Source organism: Aegilops tauschii, chromosome 4 (assembly GCF_002575655.3).
Source record: "Aegilops tauschii subsp. strangulata cultivar AL8/78 chromosome 4, Aet v6.0, whole genome shotgun sequence".
Classification (NCBI taxonomy): domain Eukaryota; kingdom Viridiplantae; phylum Streptophyta; class Magnoliopsida; order Poales; family Poaceae; genus Aegilops; species Aegilops tauschii.
Window position 1 is genome coordinate 13,950,272 of NC_053038.3, and position 16,848 is coordinate 13,967,119.

Consider the following 16,848-nt stretch of genomic DNA (forward strand, 5'->3'; position numbering starts at 1 on the left):
AAATTATATCACTGAATTCATATTGAAAATACGAATTCAGTGGTATAATTTTTGCCCCGTCGCAATCGGTCTCCATAGCTAAATTTACGGTTAAAGTTGAATCTCGTGAAGCACGGACGCGCTACATTATGCAGTGGAGAGAGTACTATACTTTGCAAGCTATGGAGGAGGGCGATCGTTGACACCTCCGACTTTGTTAATCCATCATTCTACCTGCGCCATTATTTCCCCGTCAACGTCCTGCCTTCACCCTCACGCCTTCACGCCGGGTCACTCTCTCCTCTTATGCTCGCCAGCTTTCCCACATGACGGCGGCAGCTGAGAAGAGATCCTGCAGCTCAACGGCCCCAGATCGAGGGGACAAGCCATTGCATGGATCCAGCGACGCACACCGACCGACTCATTGCGTCGATCGACCCAGCAAGCTGCAGTAACGGATCCTCGGAAAGCTGTCCGGTCCCTTCTTCTTCTTCTTCTTCTTCCCTATACGCCGGCCCAATCGATCGAGAGGACGTCGGCACCAAGCAAAGCTCCCGCTTTCCTCTCGACACCCCCGGCTTTGTTAATCCATCGAGCGAGCGAGCTGTAGAAGTAGAAGCGGACAGCTCCATAATTGAATATGATCGCCAGCTGATGCCTAGCTTCCCCCGTGCTCTGTGTGGAGTGCATGCACGCGTGGTATGCATGGACCCCTTCCACCCTCTCCCCGCGCCTTCTCTCGAGAAATGCCGCGCGTGCACTAGCTCTAGTCTGTAGATAGATAGAGACTAGAGAGAATAGAGGCCGGCTCGGTCGTCGATCGGAGGCCCCGAGAGACACACAGCTAGCTAGCCGCGTCTACTCTGCCGCATGTCGTCTGCGCCATCCGTGCACTAGGTAGACGAAGAAGACAGCGGTGCGGAAGCATCCAGTAGCTTCTACAAGGCGAGGAGGGTGATACGATGGGCAACGCCTGCTTGTCCTGCTGCGCCGCCTCGTCTCAGCCAGAGCTCGACGCGGCGGGAGCACGGCCGCAGCACCGGAAGAGGCCGGCGACGCCCCCGAGACCGAGCGGCAGCAGCGAGCCGAACCCCGCCGCCGCCAGGGCGAGCCCCAAACCCCGGCCCCGGCCCCGGGCCAAGGCCAAGCCCAACCCGTACGCCCACCGCGGCGGCGGCTCGGCGGCGCTGGCGCGCGTGCTGGACGGCGTGGTGCCGCACCACCCGCGGCTGCGCGTGACGGACAAGTACCACCTGGGGCGCGAGCTGGGGCGCGGCGAGTTCGGCGTCACGCGGCTGGCCACGGACCGCGGCGCGGCGCGGGAGCGGCTGGCGTGCAAGTCCATCCCCAAGGCGCGGCTGCGGACGGCGGTGGACGTGGCCGACGTGCGCCGCGAGGTGGCCATCATGGCGTCGCTGCCGGACCACCCGGCGCTCGTGCGGCTGCGCGCCGCCTACGAGGACGACGAGGCCGTGCACCTGGTCATGGAGCTCTGCGACGGCGGCGAGCTGTTCGACCGGATCGTGGCGCGCGGGCGGTACACGGAGCGCGCCGCGGCGGCGGCGGCCAGGACGGTGGCGGAGGTGGTGCGGGCGTGCCACGCGCACGGGGTGATGCACCGGGACCTCAAGCCCGAGAACTTCCTCTACGCCGGCAAGGAAGAGGACGCGCAGCTCAAGGCCATCGACTTCGGCCTCTCCGTCTTCTTCCGGCCAGGTCTGCCTTCCTGCTGTAATTATTATTTTTTGATAAAGAGGTCTGCTTGCACAATTCTTCCTCCTTCCATTTTTCAATTCGTTGTAGTACCAAGCTGTTTACAGAGAAAATCTCGTGCAAGTAAAATAAAACAGAGGATTAGTATGAATTAATTAAAGCAATGCCAAACCAAGGCGTAGCTGTTGTAGGCTTACATAGTACCTTTTGGTTTTTCATGTTGTGGTTAGTGGGTGTATAATGTTTATGCCATTTTTACAAACTGATTTTTATATAAATACTAGTAGTAATTTGTAAAATTTGACTTTTCAGAAAATCTATATGCACTGCATTATGAAACGAAGGGAGTAGTAGTTTGCCGGAGTGGCATCAAGAGTTTTGCGGCCCACCTTTGCAATCTTTGCACGAAAGAAATTTAGACTCCAAGGTGATCGAGCTGCCTAATTTTATCTTAGTGAACGTTTCCGCCTCTTGCGGCCCACCTCTTGCGTAGTGAGTAAACTTGGTCAACCAAGCTTACATCTTAGTGAACGTTTCCGCCTCCTTGCTCCGCTGTACGTGGTGGTTGAGTGCATTTGTATCAATGGACTGCGTGCCACGTCCAAAGTCAAAAGACATAATAGGGGATGAACAGTTCTGAATAAACTTTTTTTTTCTAAAGACAACCTCTTTCTGCTTCACATAATTGCGTCCACACTTCTTGACACGGTCCAGCTCACCTCACATACATGCGCACCCCAACGAAAGGCCCCGTTGATTTTGCCGGCATGGCTAAAGGTGATCGAGCTGCCTAATTTTTAAATTTGGACCAGTCAATTCATGGGAGAAGGAAGGAGGAAATGTTTGTTCAAAAAAAAAGGAAGGAGGAAATGAGTCTAAGCACCGAGGCCACCGACGGTGGGGCGAGCGTAGCGAAGCGAGGTCTGGGTATGCCGGCAAGGCCTCGGCTAGGAACTAGAAGGTTGATGGTTTAGGCTCACCGAAAAATCTGGTGGTGCGCTTATTTAGAGGGATCACCGGGGCTTACGCCAGCACATAGGAGATCGGTGGTGGGTGAACGTCGCTGAAGATGAAGCACCATCCGACGGTTGAGATAGAAGAAGAGAAACCGACTGACCCTTTGAAAAAAAAATCCATAATCTTGCACGCCTGTTCTGCACTTGCAAAATCTGGAATTTCTGTTTTCATATTTTTTTTTTCACCTGAAAAGCTAATGACACTAATCAGTCAATGGTAAATGCTGCTAGTACGATGTTGACTGGGTAAAATCTGCTGTGGTGCAGGCGAGCGGTTCTCGGAGATCGTGGGCAGCCCGTACTACATGGCGCCGGAGGTGCTCCGCCGCAGCTACGGCCCGGAGGTGGACATCTGGAGCGCCGGCGTCATCCTCTACATCCTCCTCTGCGGCGTCCCTCCCTTCTGGGCCGAGACGGAGCAGGGCGTGGCGCGCTCCATCCTCCGCGGCGTGCTTGACTTCGACCGGGAGCCTTGGCCGCGGATCTCCGACAGCGCCAAGAGCCTCGTGCGCCAGATGCTCGAGATGGACCCCCGCAAGCGCCTCACCGCCCGCCAAGTCCTCGGTCGGTAACTACCTGCTCGATCTCCACTCAAACATGCATCATCAATGGCGCGCGGCTGGTGATCTATCTACGTATGCATGCATGCATGCAGCGCACCCGTGGCTGCAGGATGCGAAGAAGGCGCCGAACGTGCCGCTGGGGGACGTGGTGCGGGCGCGGCTGAAGCAGTTCTCCGTCATGAACCGCTTCAAGAAGAAGGCGATGCGGGTCATCGCGGAGCACCTGTCGGCGGAGGAGGTGGAGGTGATCAAGGAGATGTTCGCTCTCATGGACACGGACAACAACGGTCGGGTCACGCTGGAGGAGCTCAAGGCCGGCCTCGCCCGGGTGGGCTCCAAGCTCGCCGAGCCCGAGATGGAGCTGCTCATGGAGGCCGCCGACGTGGACGGCGACGGCTACCTCGACTACGCCGAGTTCGTCGCCATCACCATCCACCTGCAGCGCCTCTCCAACGACCAGCACCTCCGCAAGGCCTTCCTCTTCTTCGACCGCGACAGCAGCGGCTACATCGAGCGCGCCGAGCTCGCCGACGCGCTCGCCGACGACTCCGGTAGAGCCGACGACGCCGTCGTCGACCACGTCCTGCAGGAGGTCGACACCGACAAGGTACGTTCGCTCCGAACCTCACAAATTGTTATGGCCATGCATGCATTTCCATGTTCATTCAGAATCCATGGTCGTCGATCGCCGATGGAATGCAGGATGGCCGGGTCAGCTTCGTGGAGTTCGTGGCGATGATGAAAGCCGGGACGGACTGGCGGAAAGCATCGCGCCAGTACTCCAAGCAGCGCTTCAAGTCCCTCAGCAACAGCCTCATCAAGGACGGCTCCATCTCCATGGCGCACTGATCATCCATCACACATACATAGGATGATCGTTGTGATGCTTGGTTTTGTATGCATACATCAATTGAATTGTAGTATTCGATTTATTCCCGATCCCGTTGTTTGTTCATATGTTTGTCGTAGACTGTTTGGATCATCCGCAAAATTGATGCGGAAATGTTTTTGGTCGGGCGTTAGATCATGCCTTTAATTATGTGTGCTAGAAGAGACATCTAAAGTAGCCAAATGATAGAATGAGCAACAAAGGATGGGGACAGACATCTAAAGCAGAGGGCTTTTGCTCTTTCCCGTTTCCGCTTTGGGGGTGCGTGCTTAAGAGAAAAATAACAAAAATCCTACACCTACGGACTGTGCGAACCGTCTACGGGCAGAGGTGTCCTCTGATAAATCGCTCCCTTTCCCTGTGATTATACCTGGCCATCCCTCGGGCCGGGCCTAGCCAAGCCCGACGAAGAAAACCCAGGCCCGGCCCGGCCCGGGAGTCGGGCCTAGAAATTCAGGCCCAAGCCCAGCCCGCATGTGTGAAAGCCCGACAGGCCTCGGGCTGGGCCCCTTTAGTAAATCATGAAAAGGACGGGCCTGGGCCCGGCCCGGGTGCAGCGTCGGGCCAGGGCGTTCAGGCCGGGCTGCCCATGGCCAGGACTACGGCTGCTGTGATTCAGCTGTGGGGCCACCCCATTTCCTATCAGAGCATTGCCACATCAGCTTGTAGGATTTATTCCGTGAAAAATAATGATCGATTAAACAACGGGGAAAGCAGCGGTCAAACATGATTAAGACATGAGGCGCCGTGCAGCATGGCAAAAGGATGCATCCAGCCATCCATGATTCCCTTCCATTCCAAAGCAAGAGCCCGGCCCATTGCTACTAGGTTTATTATTATTAATCAAATTCTCACACCCTAGCATCAAAGAAGCAAATGCATTAACACGGCGCTGGAGAGTTCTCAGAACACAAGAAACCAGAATTATTCTTCAGGTCAGCCGTTTGACAAAGTCCTACCAGAATCTTTTCCTAACACTAAACAAGCAAAGGAAACATGAACAATGTAAAGCGACCATATATCCAACGAGTCCGGAAAGAACTACCGGAGCTAACAAAACAACCGGAAATATATGAAGCCACCCATAGGGCTTGCTGGTTGCTACGTATGCTCTCATACCCTTTTGAATCAATCAAACGAGCGGAGGATCGAGCTGGACAAGTCTTCGTCTGGGAACACAAGAAACCAGAATTGTTCTCTATGTCAGTTGTCTGACCAAATCCTACCAGCAGAACCTTCCCAACGCTAAACAAACCAGGCAAGTAGATCACGCGCAAGGAGAAACATTTTATTAGGGGCCAGTTCTTTTGGGCGGCTTAAAAAATAAGCTGCCTCTCTTCAGCTAAAAAAATAAGCCGTTCTTCAAATTTGTTGAGACTTCTAAATTAGTTATCTCATAACTAATTTAGAAGCCCCAATCAATCAATAAGAGAGATGTCTTATGGGATAAGCTGAGGAGAAGGTGGCTTATTTTTTTAAGCTGCCAACCTAGCCGCAACTCTACGTCATCTGCTCCAGTGACTCCCAGCACCTAGCATAGAAAAACTCACAAGGATTCTAGTGAAAGACAGAATGGAAATAGTGCAGCTGAAGAACGAGGAGGTCCTAGATGGACGAGGAACCGGCAGCAGGGGCGGAGATAGTGGAGAGCTCCTCGGCGAGGGCGGCGGCGAGCGGCGCGCGGAGGCGCTCGAGCTCGTCGATGACGGCGGCGAGGATAGGCTTGGAGCGCATCGCCTCTTTCTGCTCCTGGCTAAGCGTCTTGCCGGCGGCGACGGACTCTTCCGTCCGCGCGACGCGATTCTGCTGCTTCCGCAGCGCGTGGAGACGCTCCGACAACACAGAGAGGATCGGTCCCTCCTTGATTTCCATAACTGCCGCTTTGGTTTCAAATTCTTTAACCAACTCTACAAAAAATAATAATTGCAAAGCATAAAGTATATCAACAGTAATAAAATCGTTCAACAATACAAAAGCAGCTAACTACTACATGTGTTATCAGACTACCATATTAACTAGTGCTTTTCAGGTTATTATTACAATGTTTTGTTAGCTACATAAATTTATTAGGGACGAGTACCTGAAGTTGTGCCGAAAGAGCTAAAAAGAAGACACGGCTCATAGGTGGGTTCGAACCACCTCATCTTTTGAGCAGAACATTGCGCACCAGATTCGAGCTTTGAACTTTTAGTGTTGACAGCGAGTACATATGCTGTCCGATGGCACACGCTCTCCTTCGCCATAATGTAAACAATATCGTCATCGAGCAAACTTAATGTAGGGCCGGCAGTGGTGAATTTCCCCCATGTCAAATTGTTTTCCTCATCAAACATCCCGGGCAAGAGACTCGGCAAACTTGAGTCAGTGAAATATATCTCAGACGTATCAATCGTCATGCCATCATGCCAAACATCATCTGAATAGATTGATCTGGTCCATGTTCTAGCCGTCCAACCATGATCTCGTGCTTGCTTCATGCTGCGAATGGCATTGTCTGCATGGAAATTTAATCCAACAAATTTGATCAAACCATTGCATATCGTGACATGACGGTGCGGTCTCGGGGTGAGATCCTCAAACGTCAGGTGGAACTCAGAGGGATCACACGGTTCCGATATTGGCAACGGAACAAAACGGATGATAGGCTTGCTGTCCAAAACATTGCACAAGAGAATTCCCCACCAAAGATCGATCCAGCCTATGACACCCTTTTCTGCATACGCCACGCTCATGGCACGATGAACCGATATCTTATGCTTAGCATTCATTGTTTCACTATCCTCGTCGGCGATGTAAGCCACCTGAGAGCGCCAAGCATTCGTGTCGGAGCGATAGACGAGTAGTGTGTAATGCCTGCGAGACTCGAGCACGAGATATTCAACACGAGGGAAAACGACAGCAAAGTCTTCTTCGCTGTCGTCGTCACTGATAGGCAAGACTGCAACCAAATTTCGTGAAAAAGAAGACGGATAGGGCCTTGGGAGAAGATGGAGAGAGGCGGGACGTGGCCCTCCTGCTTTGTAAACGAAGTAGTCGATGTACCGCAAATAATGGTTGACACTGTCCAAGAAAGCGATAGCCAGCAGTATGAACCCTCCAGCTATACCATGTATAAAAGGCTCTCCGGCCAAGCGATTGTTCCCGGTGGCCTGATGATCGACGCAGCGGGCAAAGCACAGTGAGATGGCCGGGGGATCGGCTGTTTTCAGAGAGACCTCGACGTCGAGCCCTTGGCTGTTCTTGGTTTTTGCAGCGGTGGAATTTTCCGAAAAGCCGATTAGGCACTTCTTGTCCAAGAGGATGTGGGGGTGGCGGCGATCGCAGGGAGAGGAAGGGTTGTCTGCTGGCATGACGGGAGACGGAGGAGAGGGACGGCGCCGATGGAGATGTGGATCGTGGAAGGCGGCGGATGGCGTGGCCGTGGCAACACGGGACGGAGGACGAAGAAGGCAGGTCGGAGTGGAGCCGAACCCTAGCGAGGCGGAGGCATGAGAGAGAAAGAGATCGATCTCTCAAAGGGAAGGATCCAAGGAGCGAGACAGATCGATGGGGTCGGGGCAAAAGGCTAGTTTTGAGATAGATTGTACTGACCTGGGTGGGTTGCGAGGTGGCTCGGCTGCGCCCCCGATCAACGCGTCGGCGAGGACACGCGCGTGATTTTTTTTTAACTACACGCGCGTGAATTATAATACTCCCTCCTTTCCATAGTACTCCCTCCGTTCGGAATTACTTGTTGCAGAAATGGATGTATCTACACGTATTTTAGTTCTAGATACATTCATTTTCAAGACAAGTAATTCCGAACGTAGGGAGTAGCTATTTGATGCGTCCTATCCTCAAAAAAAAGAAGCTATTTGATGCGTCCTCCCGTGACTAGCTACGTCCCTCGATGTGTGGCATGCATCCATGATCCATCAATTAGTTATACGTTAGGGCATCTTGAACGGCGAACGCAAATTTTCTATCACATCCGATCCACGGACAAAGAGACCAATCTACGGATACAGATGCGGGAGGCCACCATCCAACACTGTCTGCATACATTTCAAATACTTTATGAACCAATCGGATGAAATTAATGCAAGTCGGCCAATATTCATTAAAGTTCAGATAGAAAATAGCACAAATCATTCATACATAGCATGTAAATTAAGTCTAGTACAACAATGTCTCAAATTCGACTAGATTAACTGGATGTCCTACAAGCTTTCATTAAAGGATCATGCCCTCCCACACATACTCCCCATTCAGTTTCATCCAACAGTGTGTGTACGTAAATGGCCGTCCCTCTGTCCTGCGGTACATCATGGCAGCGGGTGCGGGCTACGTAATGTGTACACTAACATTGAGTGAACGAAACAATCAAAAAGTTGAGCAAGAGAAAGCAAAACTTACCATCTCATTCTCTGCAGCATGCAATGGTCAGCTTACCTCCAGCAAAAGTCCACTGTTGCAAAAAAGTTCTGCAACAAAGCCATCATTGCAATGATGGAAGCCGGATCTAAGGGTTCGCGACCCGGCCGATCTTTTAGAAAGATCAGACAACGAATACGTAGCACGCCCCATGTTTATTGGACATTCTTCATCAGGGGAATTTTCATGAGAACTGGCTTAGATGTTTGTCCGTGCACAAGTTGTCGGAGAACCTTTTACAGCCTATATTATCCAGAAAATTGACAGAAGATACTACTTGTTATAGTGCAGATGGTAAATGCAGTTATCTCAGTCATACCAGCATACCTCATGTCCTGTGTGTTTCTGCCAGACGAAAATTGACAAAATAAAATTAGGCAAAGTGCTTTCTTCTGGAAAAACTCTGGCGGGGTACATGGCAGTCACTGCCTGATTGCTTGGGACTCTAGCTGATCTTGCCCAGAGATTTCGGTGGATTGGGTATCCGGGATTGGTAGCAGGCATCTGAATTGACATCTATTTGTAAAGTTTTCAAATCTGGGATTCCAACTGTCATCAACAGAGCATGCAAGTACAGTAGGTAACACACTAACACGTACGTAGCATAGTGGTGTTTAAAGTTTACATCATGTCTCATGGGAGAACAGGTTATCACATCACCTGGAGACATCCTCCTAACCAGAAATAATATAAGTACATATGAGCATCAGACAGTACTGCTAACTAGAGACAAACTAGACTCCAACCTATCCCAAATTAGAGACAAGTTCATTCACTGTCATGTCATGGCAGGGCACCATGGTTAGAACCATACGGACAACGCATTAACTAGCAGTACATAGAATACTAGGCCTTGAGCTACATCGATCTCTATGTCTGACTTGACCTGCGGATGAAATAGACCATCATCCTGAGCTTTTTCGTGCTCTCTCCCCGTTCAAAGAGGCAGATATCCCCCTCCCGCACTTTATTCTCGGTGACGAAATCCTTCCAGCCACGACGAATCCACCTCTTTCCGCTCTGATCTATTACCAATCTGCAGGTGTGCTGCTCGGTACTTCCCTCTGCCTGAAGCATGAGATCCGTTTTTCTGTTTATGTGTGGAATATGTCTTGCACCGTATTCCATGCGGATGCCCTGATCAGACATGCACGAGCGTTGCATGAGAAATCAAAATGTCAGATCAATGTCTGCTACTTCAGTGGAATGAATGATTCACACGTACAGTACAGTCGGTGTCTACGTATTAATAATAGATGGATTTTGATGCGTTTTTAGATGAGAAATTAATTGGTTATATATGCACAGGGTTTTGTAATGTAGTAATTGCACAAGTGGGCTCAAGATTTCCTTGACAAATTAACGCAATCTATCTACAAACAACAGGTCAAAGAGTATGTAATTGAGCTCACCAATTGATCGGCATTAATCCGGCTTTTGGTCATTACTACCACATAGATAGGAAGTTCAGATTGAATTGCTTGAACTTTCTCCTCAACTTTCTTCTTCTCCGCACTACTTAGACTTGCCCTTCCTTCAGATAGAATGTAGGGATACTGGGAAGGCCCCTCGAGATTGCTGGTGGAGCTATGAGGTTCCAAATTGACCCCAAACTCCACAGATGCTCGCTCATTCAGCTTGTGAGCTTCATATCCTGAAAAGCTTGCACAACCCTCATAAGATAAGCATAGCATAACCAGAAGCAATTTGAAAGTTGATAAAAGGAAAACACACACGTATATATAGCACTATAACCTGATTTAGCAGCAGATGGGGAGGACGTTGAAGCCACCTTTTGAGCTTTTGCATGGCAACTAGGTGCCTGCTTCTGCCGCCTACATGATTTTCTAGTGCCTTCTTCCACAATGTGATCACCATCAGAACTACTCACATAGTCTTCTTCCGCAATGCGATCATCATCAGAACTACTCACATAGTATCCTTCTTCCATAATGTGATCATCATCAGAACTACTCACATAGTAGTCTGTATGAGGGGGTGGATCAGTTATTTCAAGAGAATCTTCACGAATTTCTTGAGTACTAGAAATATTTCCCGTGCCAAAGCATGAAGAGGTTCTCTGATGAACACTTGTGCCAAGAATACGAACTTCAAGGCGTTTCTTACCCTTGATTATAAAAACAAGGAGGTCATTCTCTTGTATGCGATTAGCATCTACAAGATTATTCCACCCATATTGGAGGACTGTTTGGTCATCACCGTGCTTGCAAGCTTCAACACCATATATATTGTCATTAGGGGCTTCTAGTTGAATAGTAGCTTTAGATGTGTCCTCCTTGAAATGTTCCACAAGCTTTAACGGTAGGTTCTGCAGTAACCCAAATAAAAAGACATTAGTGCAACGATGGAATCTTGACCAGTAGCAGTAGGAATGGGTCCTATTAATGGGGTTAATAACATAACCAAGAAATTGTTAGGGAAAAGATCCAACTTACAACAGAGCAACCCTTCAAGTTGACATTGCTTTTGTTCATGGCTGCCACATAAAGGGGAACTTGAGATCTCACGGTGCAAGCTATTTCACATACTTTCTCATCTTGTGCTTTGGTTAGATGGCAGCCAGATAATATGCTATAGCCAGAGTCAGTTGAGGTCTAAACATGTCCAGGATCAGGCAGTACTTGTTCTGCACATCAGGTACACTGTTCCAATTAATGACCACAAAAGCATAGTACAAGTAGTATTAGACTTTAGAATACTATAATTAACATTACCATTCAGCACATGATGATCGCAAGTTGCGGCAGGTGGAACACCTCCAAAGCTCTGAGAAGGTGGTTAGAGTTACAAGGTTCACTGTCTTTGACGATTTAAGTTTCGTGCTGTTTTCAGGAAATACAAAAGGACATGGCAAACAGACGAAACAAAAACTCGTATATTTGGAACACACATTATGGGTGCGCTTAAGTGACATGAGTTACCTAATTATAATTTAGAAATAGCATAATGATGGTAGTAGACCAGAAGTGTACTGAAGTACCAAATTGGAATCAAAATAGAAATAGCAATGGAGTGGCATTTGGCCTGTAATAACAGCGACAAAACTGGGTACACTTTTATTTACTACGTATACTGTACTGTATTTGGGCAAGCGGCAAATTCGCAGCTTTCGACGGCCACGGCCGATGATCCGGCGAGCGAGCCGCCGCCTCCTCCCGGCCGTCCCTACGGGGCCACGTCCACGTCCTACGGGGCGGCGGCCTGGACCTCGACCTCTTCTGCGCCAACGTCCTGATCAACCTGTACGCCAAGCTGGGGCCCTTGGCCGGCGCGCGCAGGGTGTTCGACGCCTTGCCCGAGCGGAACACGGCGTCCTTCGTCACGCTCCTCCAGGCCCACGCGCTGCGCGGGGAGCTCGAGGCCGCCGCGGCGCTGTTCCGGAGGCTGCGGCGGGAGGGGCACGAGGTGAACCAGTTCGTGCTCACCTCGGTGCTCAAGCCCGTCGTCGCCATGGACGACGCTCTGGGGCTCGCCTGCGCGTGCAGGCTGGGCCATGACCGGAACGCCTTCGCTGGTCGACGCCTACTCCATGTGCGGGGCTGTCGGTGACGCAAGGCACCTGTTTGATGGCATCGTGGGTAAGGACGCCATTCGCTGGACATAAAAGGCACTCTTCGTTCAGCCGAATCATGTACCAGGTACACTTTGTGAACTCTAATTCTGAATTGATCTCTCAGTGACATTTGTGTTCATCAATTCTACTTTAATGTGCTAGGTTGGCATCAATCAGCAGGGTAGTTTGCAAAACCAAAAAAATGCTTGCTTGATTGGACTTGGCAAAGGTAAACATGCAATAGATCCAACGTTTTTTTCATGAACATATCTCATTGTGATGTATATGCACCTTCGCCAGAATGTGTTCCTTTAGAGAAAATGCAAAAGGCTTCCGTCTCGATGTATTGAAAAGGTAGAAAGGATAGTAAAGCGCAGGAGGGCAACATAAACGCACAGTAGAAAAAGAGAGAGGGAGAAAGATTAGTGCGCATCCCAATCAACTGGGATTAGAACACGCAACTGCAGAGCACCTGCACGAGCCGAATGGCGTGCCTCATCCCTGATTAAACCTGACAGCCCTCTCCAGAATGGTACATCGAAGGATACAGAAAACATCATGTTTTGTGTGGTTTCTTGTGAAACCCTCTGATCATGAAATTGCCTTGTCATTGTCAATGAAGATTAAAGAGAGAGGGTTGTTTTGGCTATGATATCAAAAGAGGTTAGAACATTTCATCTTTCTCCTGAGGACAGGGATTTAGTTGGCAAACTGCGGATACTGCCTTTATCGACGATTTTCTTGGGTATCCTGAAATGGATCAGCGAACTGAACACCATTGTACATCTCAACGGGCAGTAGAATGACACCTTCAATTTGTTTTCCTGGTTAGTGCTGAAGTTTTGAAAAGTTAACCAGGTGTGAATATTGAAGCTCACTAAATTTAGGATACATACATCAAAGCTGCATATTTGATGTTTAAGAGATACTTACTTTTAGATGAAAATATTATCACCTAAGATTGGGAATGTATTGTCCGAAGTTAAAGTTCAGGAATGTAGGTTTGTATCATTTTGTTTGATTCACATTTGTTGTTGTATGCTTTTGGATCCCAGAGTGTGTAATAATTATTGGAACTCACGGAATTTGGTGTAAGCATACTCTTCAAATAGAAACTTAGTTGTGATGGGAGAGCAAATGTCTATAACTTTTCTCTTGCGACTTAAGAAGATCCAAGTGATCTTTTGTTCTTACCTTTTCCATTGTTTACAGGTTAACACTGCAGGACAATTATATGAGCATTTGGTTCCAAGCTACACTATACGACGTAGATTGCCAGATTATTCGTTTCGCAATATCTTTTGGCTTTTATGGAGCCACCAAGATCTGATTGTATACCGTCCCATCTGGTTGACGTTTTCATGCATTGAACAATGCGATCCTCATGATCTTCCGGCCAAAGCAAAGAGGTTTGACAGTTTCTTTAATCAGCTCTACAAAATTTCACTTGCATCCAGCCATGAATACATTTGTAAGGCCTTTTTCCTTTTACATGGAGCACCATCAATATGGCTTATTTGCAACGTCAGCTGCACAAAGTAATAAATCAAGTGCCGCTAAGGGTGCAGTTCACGAGTTACCATCAGTGAGAAGATAACATTATACCGATCACATTCACGATCTTGTGAGGTACAGTTATCTATTTATTACCAATTTAGGAGGAATACCCAAAGTAAAATATATTCTATAATCATGTTTTCGTACATTTGGGTGGATTGGCACATATGTATTGTGTTGTCAGGCTTGAATATGGTGTGACACGGAACGCTTTCTGCAGTGGTTTTATCAATCTGGCTCATAGCATTTGTGCTTACTTGTATGGGGATCTGGTTTGCATTGCATTGTCTCTCTTTGATATCAAACAATACCTGTCCTCCAGATCCGAGATTCCGGGAACCCCTGTTGAGCTGCGGAGAACTGGTGCGTTTTGGCGGGAAGTCGGGAAGATGATGAACTGTTTCTTCATTCACCTGGCCAGGTACTTGCGAAGCTTTGTACTGCAAGATTGTTGGGTCCGTAGTTCGTACTACTAACTAGTTTGCATTCACCTTTCTCATCAGGGCATGGTTTGAGATCGATTGCAGAGACGGCGCGGGGTGCGGCGCATTCAATCCTTGGACGGCACGGTGGATATCCGCCGGCACCAAGGGCCTTGTGCGGCAGATTGTTGTACTCCATGCGTTCTCAAGTTGTGATGAATCCGTGGTTGCCGATGGCAATGCAGGATGGTGAGATCTGGGAACGGCTGCAGGAAGGCGCTGTGGCAGTGTACCGAGCAGCTGAAGACTCTGGGCAACAGCCTGAAGCCAGTCGGGTCGGGTCGCTCCACATGGCATCAGAAATAAGTGTAGAGACCCCGCAAAAAATAGAGTGTCTGGGAATTGCGCCCACGGTACGTACTACCAGACACACTACATGCAACCAAACAATTCCATCGCGTTCATGTGCGTGGCATTTCGGATTTACATGGCGCCATTATGATTATGTTTATCCAGATCCGGTTATTGTCCAGCACAGTCACTGACGCAGATACTTCTGGAATCCAGCGCCGGTTGCTTTCGCCGCGGAACGTGACAAATCGTGAAGTAACAGGGCAGAGATTCCGCCGTTTAGCCCTACGTGTTTGGCAGCCTCCAACAGGTGACAGCGATGATGCCAGAAATATTTCAAGCACAGACGCTTCCGAAAGGATGTGTGCTCGGCGGCCGGACTGATGTGCCGCTTCCTCCTCTTCGGAGTTCACACTATTTTCATCTTCTTTCTCTGACATCACGCACCCAATCTCCTGCGCCGTGCTTGGCCAGAATAACGCCCATGCTGCCATGCACGTCGCGCGCCGTCGTCATAGCTTTGGTTATTTTCATGGTTTATAGTTAGCAAATTTCATGTTCTTTTCTGCCGGCCGACCGACCGACCGGAACCCAAGTTGGAGTGATGTCTGTTTTAAACATTAAAGTCAAAGAGCTCGTCGGAATCAAACCCTCACGTCTAAATTCCTTAAATCGGTACCCCGAACTCTCAGATCCCGGTCAATATCAACCCTACATCCACCTTAGCCCTGTTTGTGGCATTGAAAAGAGATAATCCCGGACGGGATTCTAGTTTCTCTCACTGACTCAGCGGCCCTACACGTCATATCCATCTTCTTCCTTGTTACTGTTTTTTCAAGCTGCCCGAGCGATGATGCTTGCCTCGTTGTGAGCACCAGCACCTGAAGCAACCGACACTGCGGTGTGTGGCAAAATCAACGGCATGCCCCAGCATCTCTTATGTGCGTTGTGCACTCTTGCTGGCACAGATCGATCAAGCTAGTGGCGTGCAAGTTGCTACGTACTGTACGTGTGAGCTAGCTCATGAAAAATCCATCCCCTGCTTGCTGCTTCAAAGCCAGCTTCTACGTGGACCATTGCCATGTGCGACCATCGCGGACCTTCACGCCATGTGCGACCATCGCGGGCCTTCACCTCGCAGCTTCGGTTCTTCCTCCCACGTCTCATCGCCAACGCTAGCGCCGACCACATCATCCTCTGTGTGGAGCGGACCACCATGGATGCCCCCGTGGCCCGTGAAGGCCTTGCGAACCAAGAAAGTGCCAGAACCGGGAGCCCTCCATCCGCGCCTTCGGGCGGTACAGCCGCAGGTTCTTATGATTTCAGGAGGGACAGCGAAGGGGATTGGGATAGAAGATGGAAATGACATGTGGGGTAGTTATGTCAGCGAGTGTAGGCTGTAATCCCGAGCGGGATGGATGTTTTCCCGGTGCACCAAACAGGACGAGGGTTGATATTGACCGGGATCATAGAGGTTAGGGTACCGATTTCAAGGATTCAAAGATGGAGGTTCGGTTCCGACGAGATATACGAGTTTAAGGTTTAAAACAGACTTCACCCCCAAGCTGCACGCTGGAGGAGCCAGCAGTCCAGCTCGCCACACACTGCCAGCTCCACGAAAAGATAAGAAACAGGAGTACAACTTCAGCTTTGTCTTGTGCAGCGCAGGCGCAAGGTGCTTCTCGGTGGTACACAGTGGAGTCGGATATACCTCGGCGGAGCATGCCATTTCTAAAACATCATGATGATGACGGAACCCACGCATGGTATGTTTTATATAGCCATCACAACAATCGAATAGCACAAAGATGATCATCAAAGCGAACCGTGAGTGACTACTCTTGTGATGGTGTTTTCCCCCAAAAAAAAATAAGAAGGCATTAATTTTCTGAACTCCAATAATATTCGGGAAAATGCGCATCATGCCAAATTTAGGACTTAAACCCTGAAGTGTTGTGGATATCAATTCGTACCTTACTAATAAAGGAAATATGTGTTATTGGTTCGTCATGATATTTTTTTACGGAAAATCCCCCGATGTTTCTAGCAACCCAAGTCCATATTTCAGTCAGATTTTCGCTTTTGCAATTATTACTTTTTTGCTTTTTCTCTTCATCTAGCCATGGGCCAATTTTAAGTCAGATTTTTTTTATTGCATAAAACCCTCTGATGTTTGGGTTAATCAACCCACAGTGCAGATCTCAAATTTAACATGTTATTATATACTTCCTCCGTCCCAAAATAACTGACTCAAGTTTGCACTTATTTTGGGACGGAGGGAGTATGAAATTTGATTAGAAAAGTGTGTATAATCTGGATATGATGTCATTTTTACCTGTTAGCCATTTTAAGAATGTTATTTAGGATGCAA

At 49.0% G+C, this 16,848-nt stretch overlaps 2 protein-coding genes and 1 long non-coding RNA gene across 4 annotated transcripts; 2 read left to right on the forward strand and 1 right to left on the reverse strand.

The window, feature by feature from the left end:
- Positions 1-313: 313 nt before the first annotated feature.
- Positions 314-4,383, forward strand: LOC109770945 (calcium-dependent protein kinase 9). The gene is made up of 4 exons (XM_020329660.4): positions 314-1,695; positions 2,976-3,272; positions 3,364-3,878; positions 3,974-4,383. Exons 1-4 carry the CDS (start codon positions 942-944, stop codon positions 4,118-4,120), a joined length of 1,713 nt encoding a protein of 570 aa, XP_020185249.1. The 5' UTR covers positions 314-941; the 3' UTR covers positions 4,121-4,383.
- Positions 4,384-9,095: 4,712 nt separating this feature from the next.
- Positions 9,096-12,180, reverse strand: LOC120962693 (B3 domain-containing protein Os03g0620500-like). Its single transcript, XM_040386449.3, has 5 exons — positions 11,309-12,180; positions 11,030-11,220; positions 10,329-10,902; positions 9,986-10,227; positions 9,096-9,710 (listed from the first exon to the last, which is right to left on the reverse strand). The coding sequence occupies exons 2-5, from the start codon at positions 11,066-11,068 to the stop codon at positions 9,444-9,446; spliced, it is 1,122 nt and encodes a 373-aa protein (XP_040242383.3). The 5' UTR covers positions 11,069-11,220; positions 11,309-12,180; the 3' UTR covers positions 9,096-9,443.
- LOC141021165 (uncharacterized) lies at positions 11,679-15,126 on the forward strand. 2 transcript variants are annotated; one of them, XR_012181202.1, is made up of 6 exons: positions 11,679-12,232; positions 12,310-12,376; positions 13,360-13,776; positions 14,027-14,125; positions 14,208-14,539; positions 14,643-15,126. It is a non-coding gene; the product is annotated as an uncharacterized lncRNA (long non-coding RNA). The 2 variants fall into 2 exon arrangements; XR_012181203.1 differs by having other exon boundaries at positions 11,697-12,232; positions 14,694-15,126.
- Positions 15,127-16,848: the final 1,722 nt, after the last annotated feature.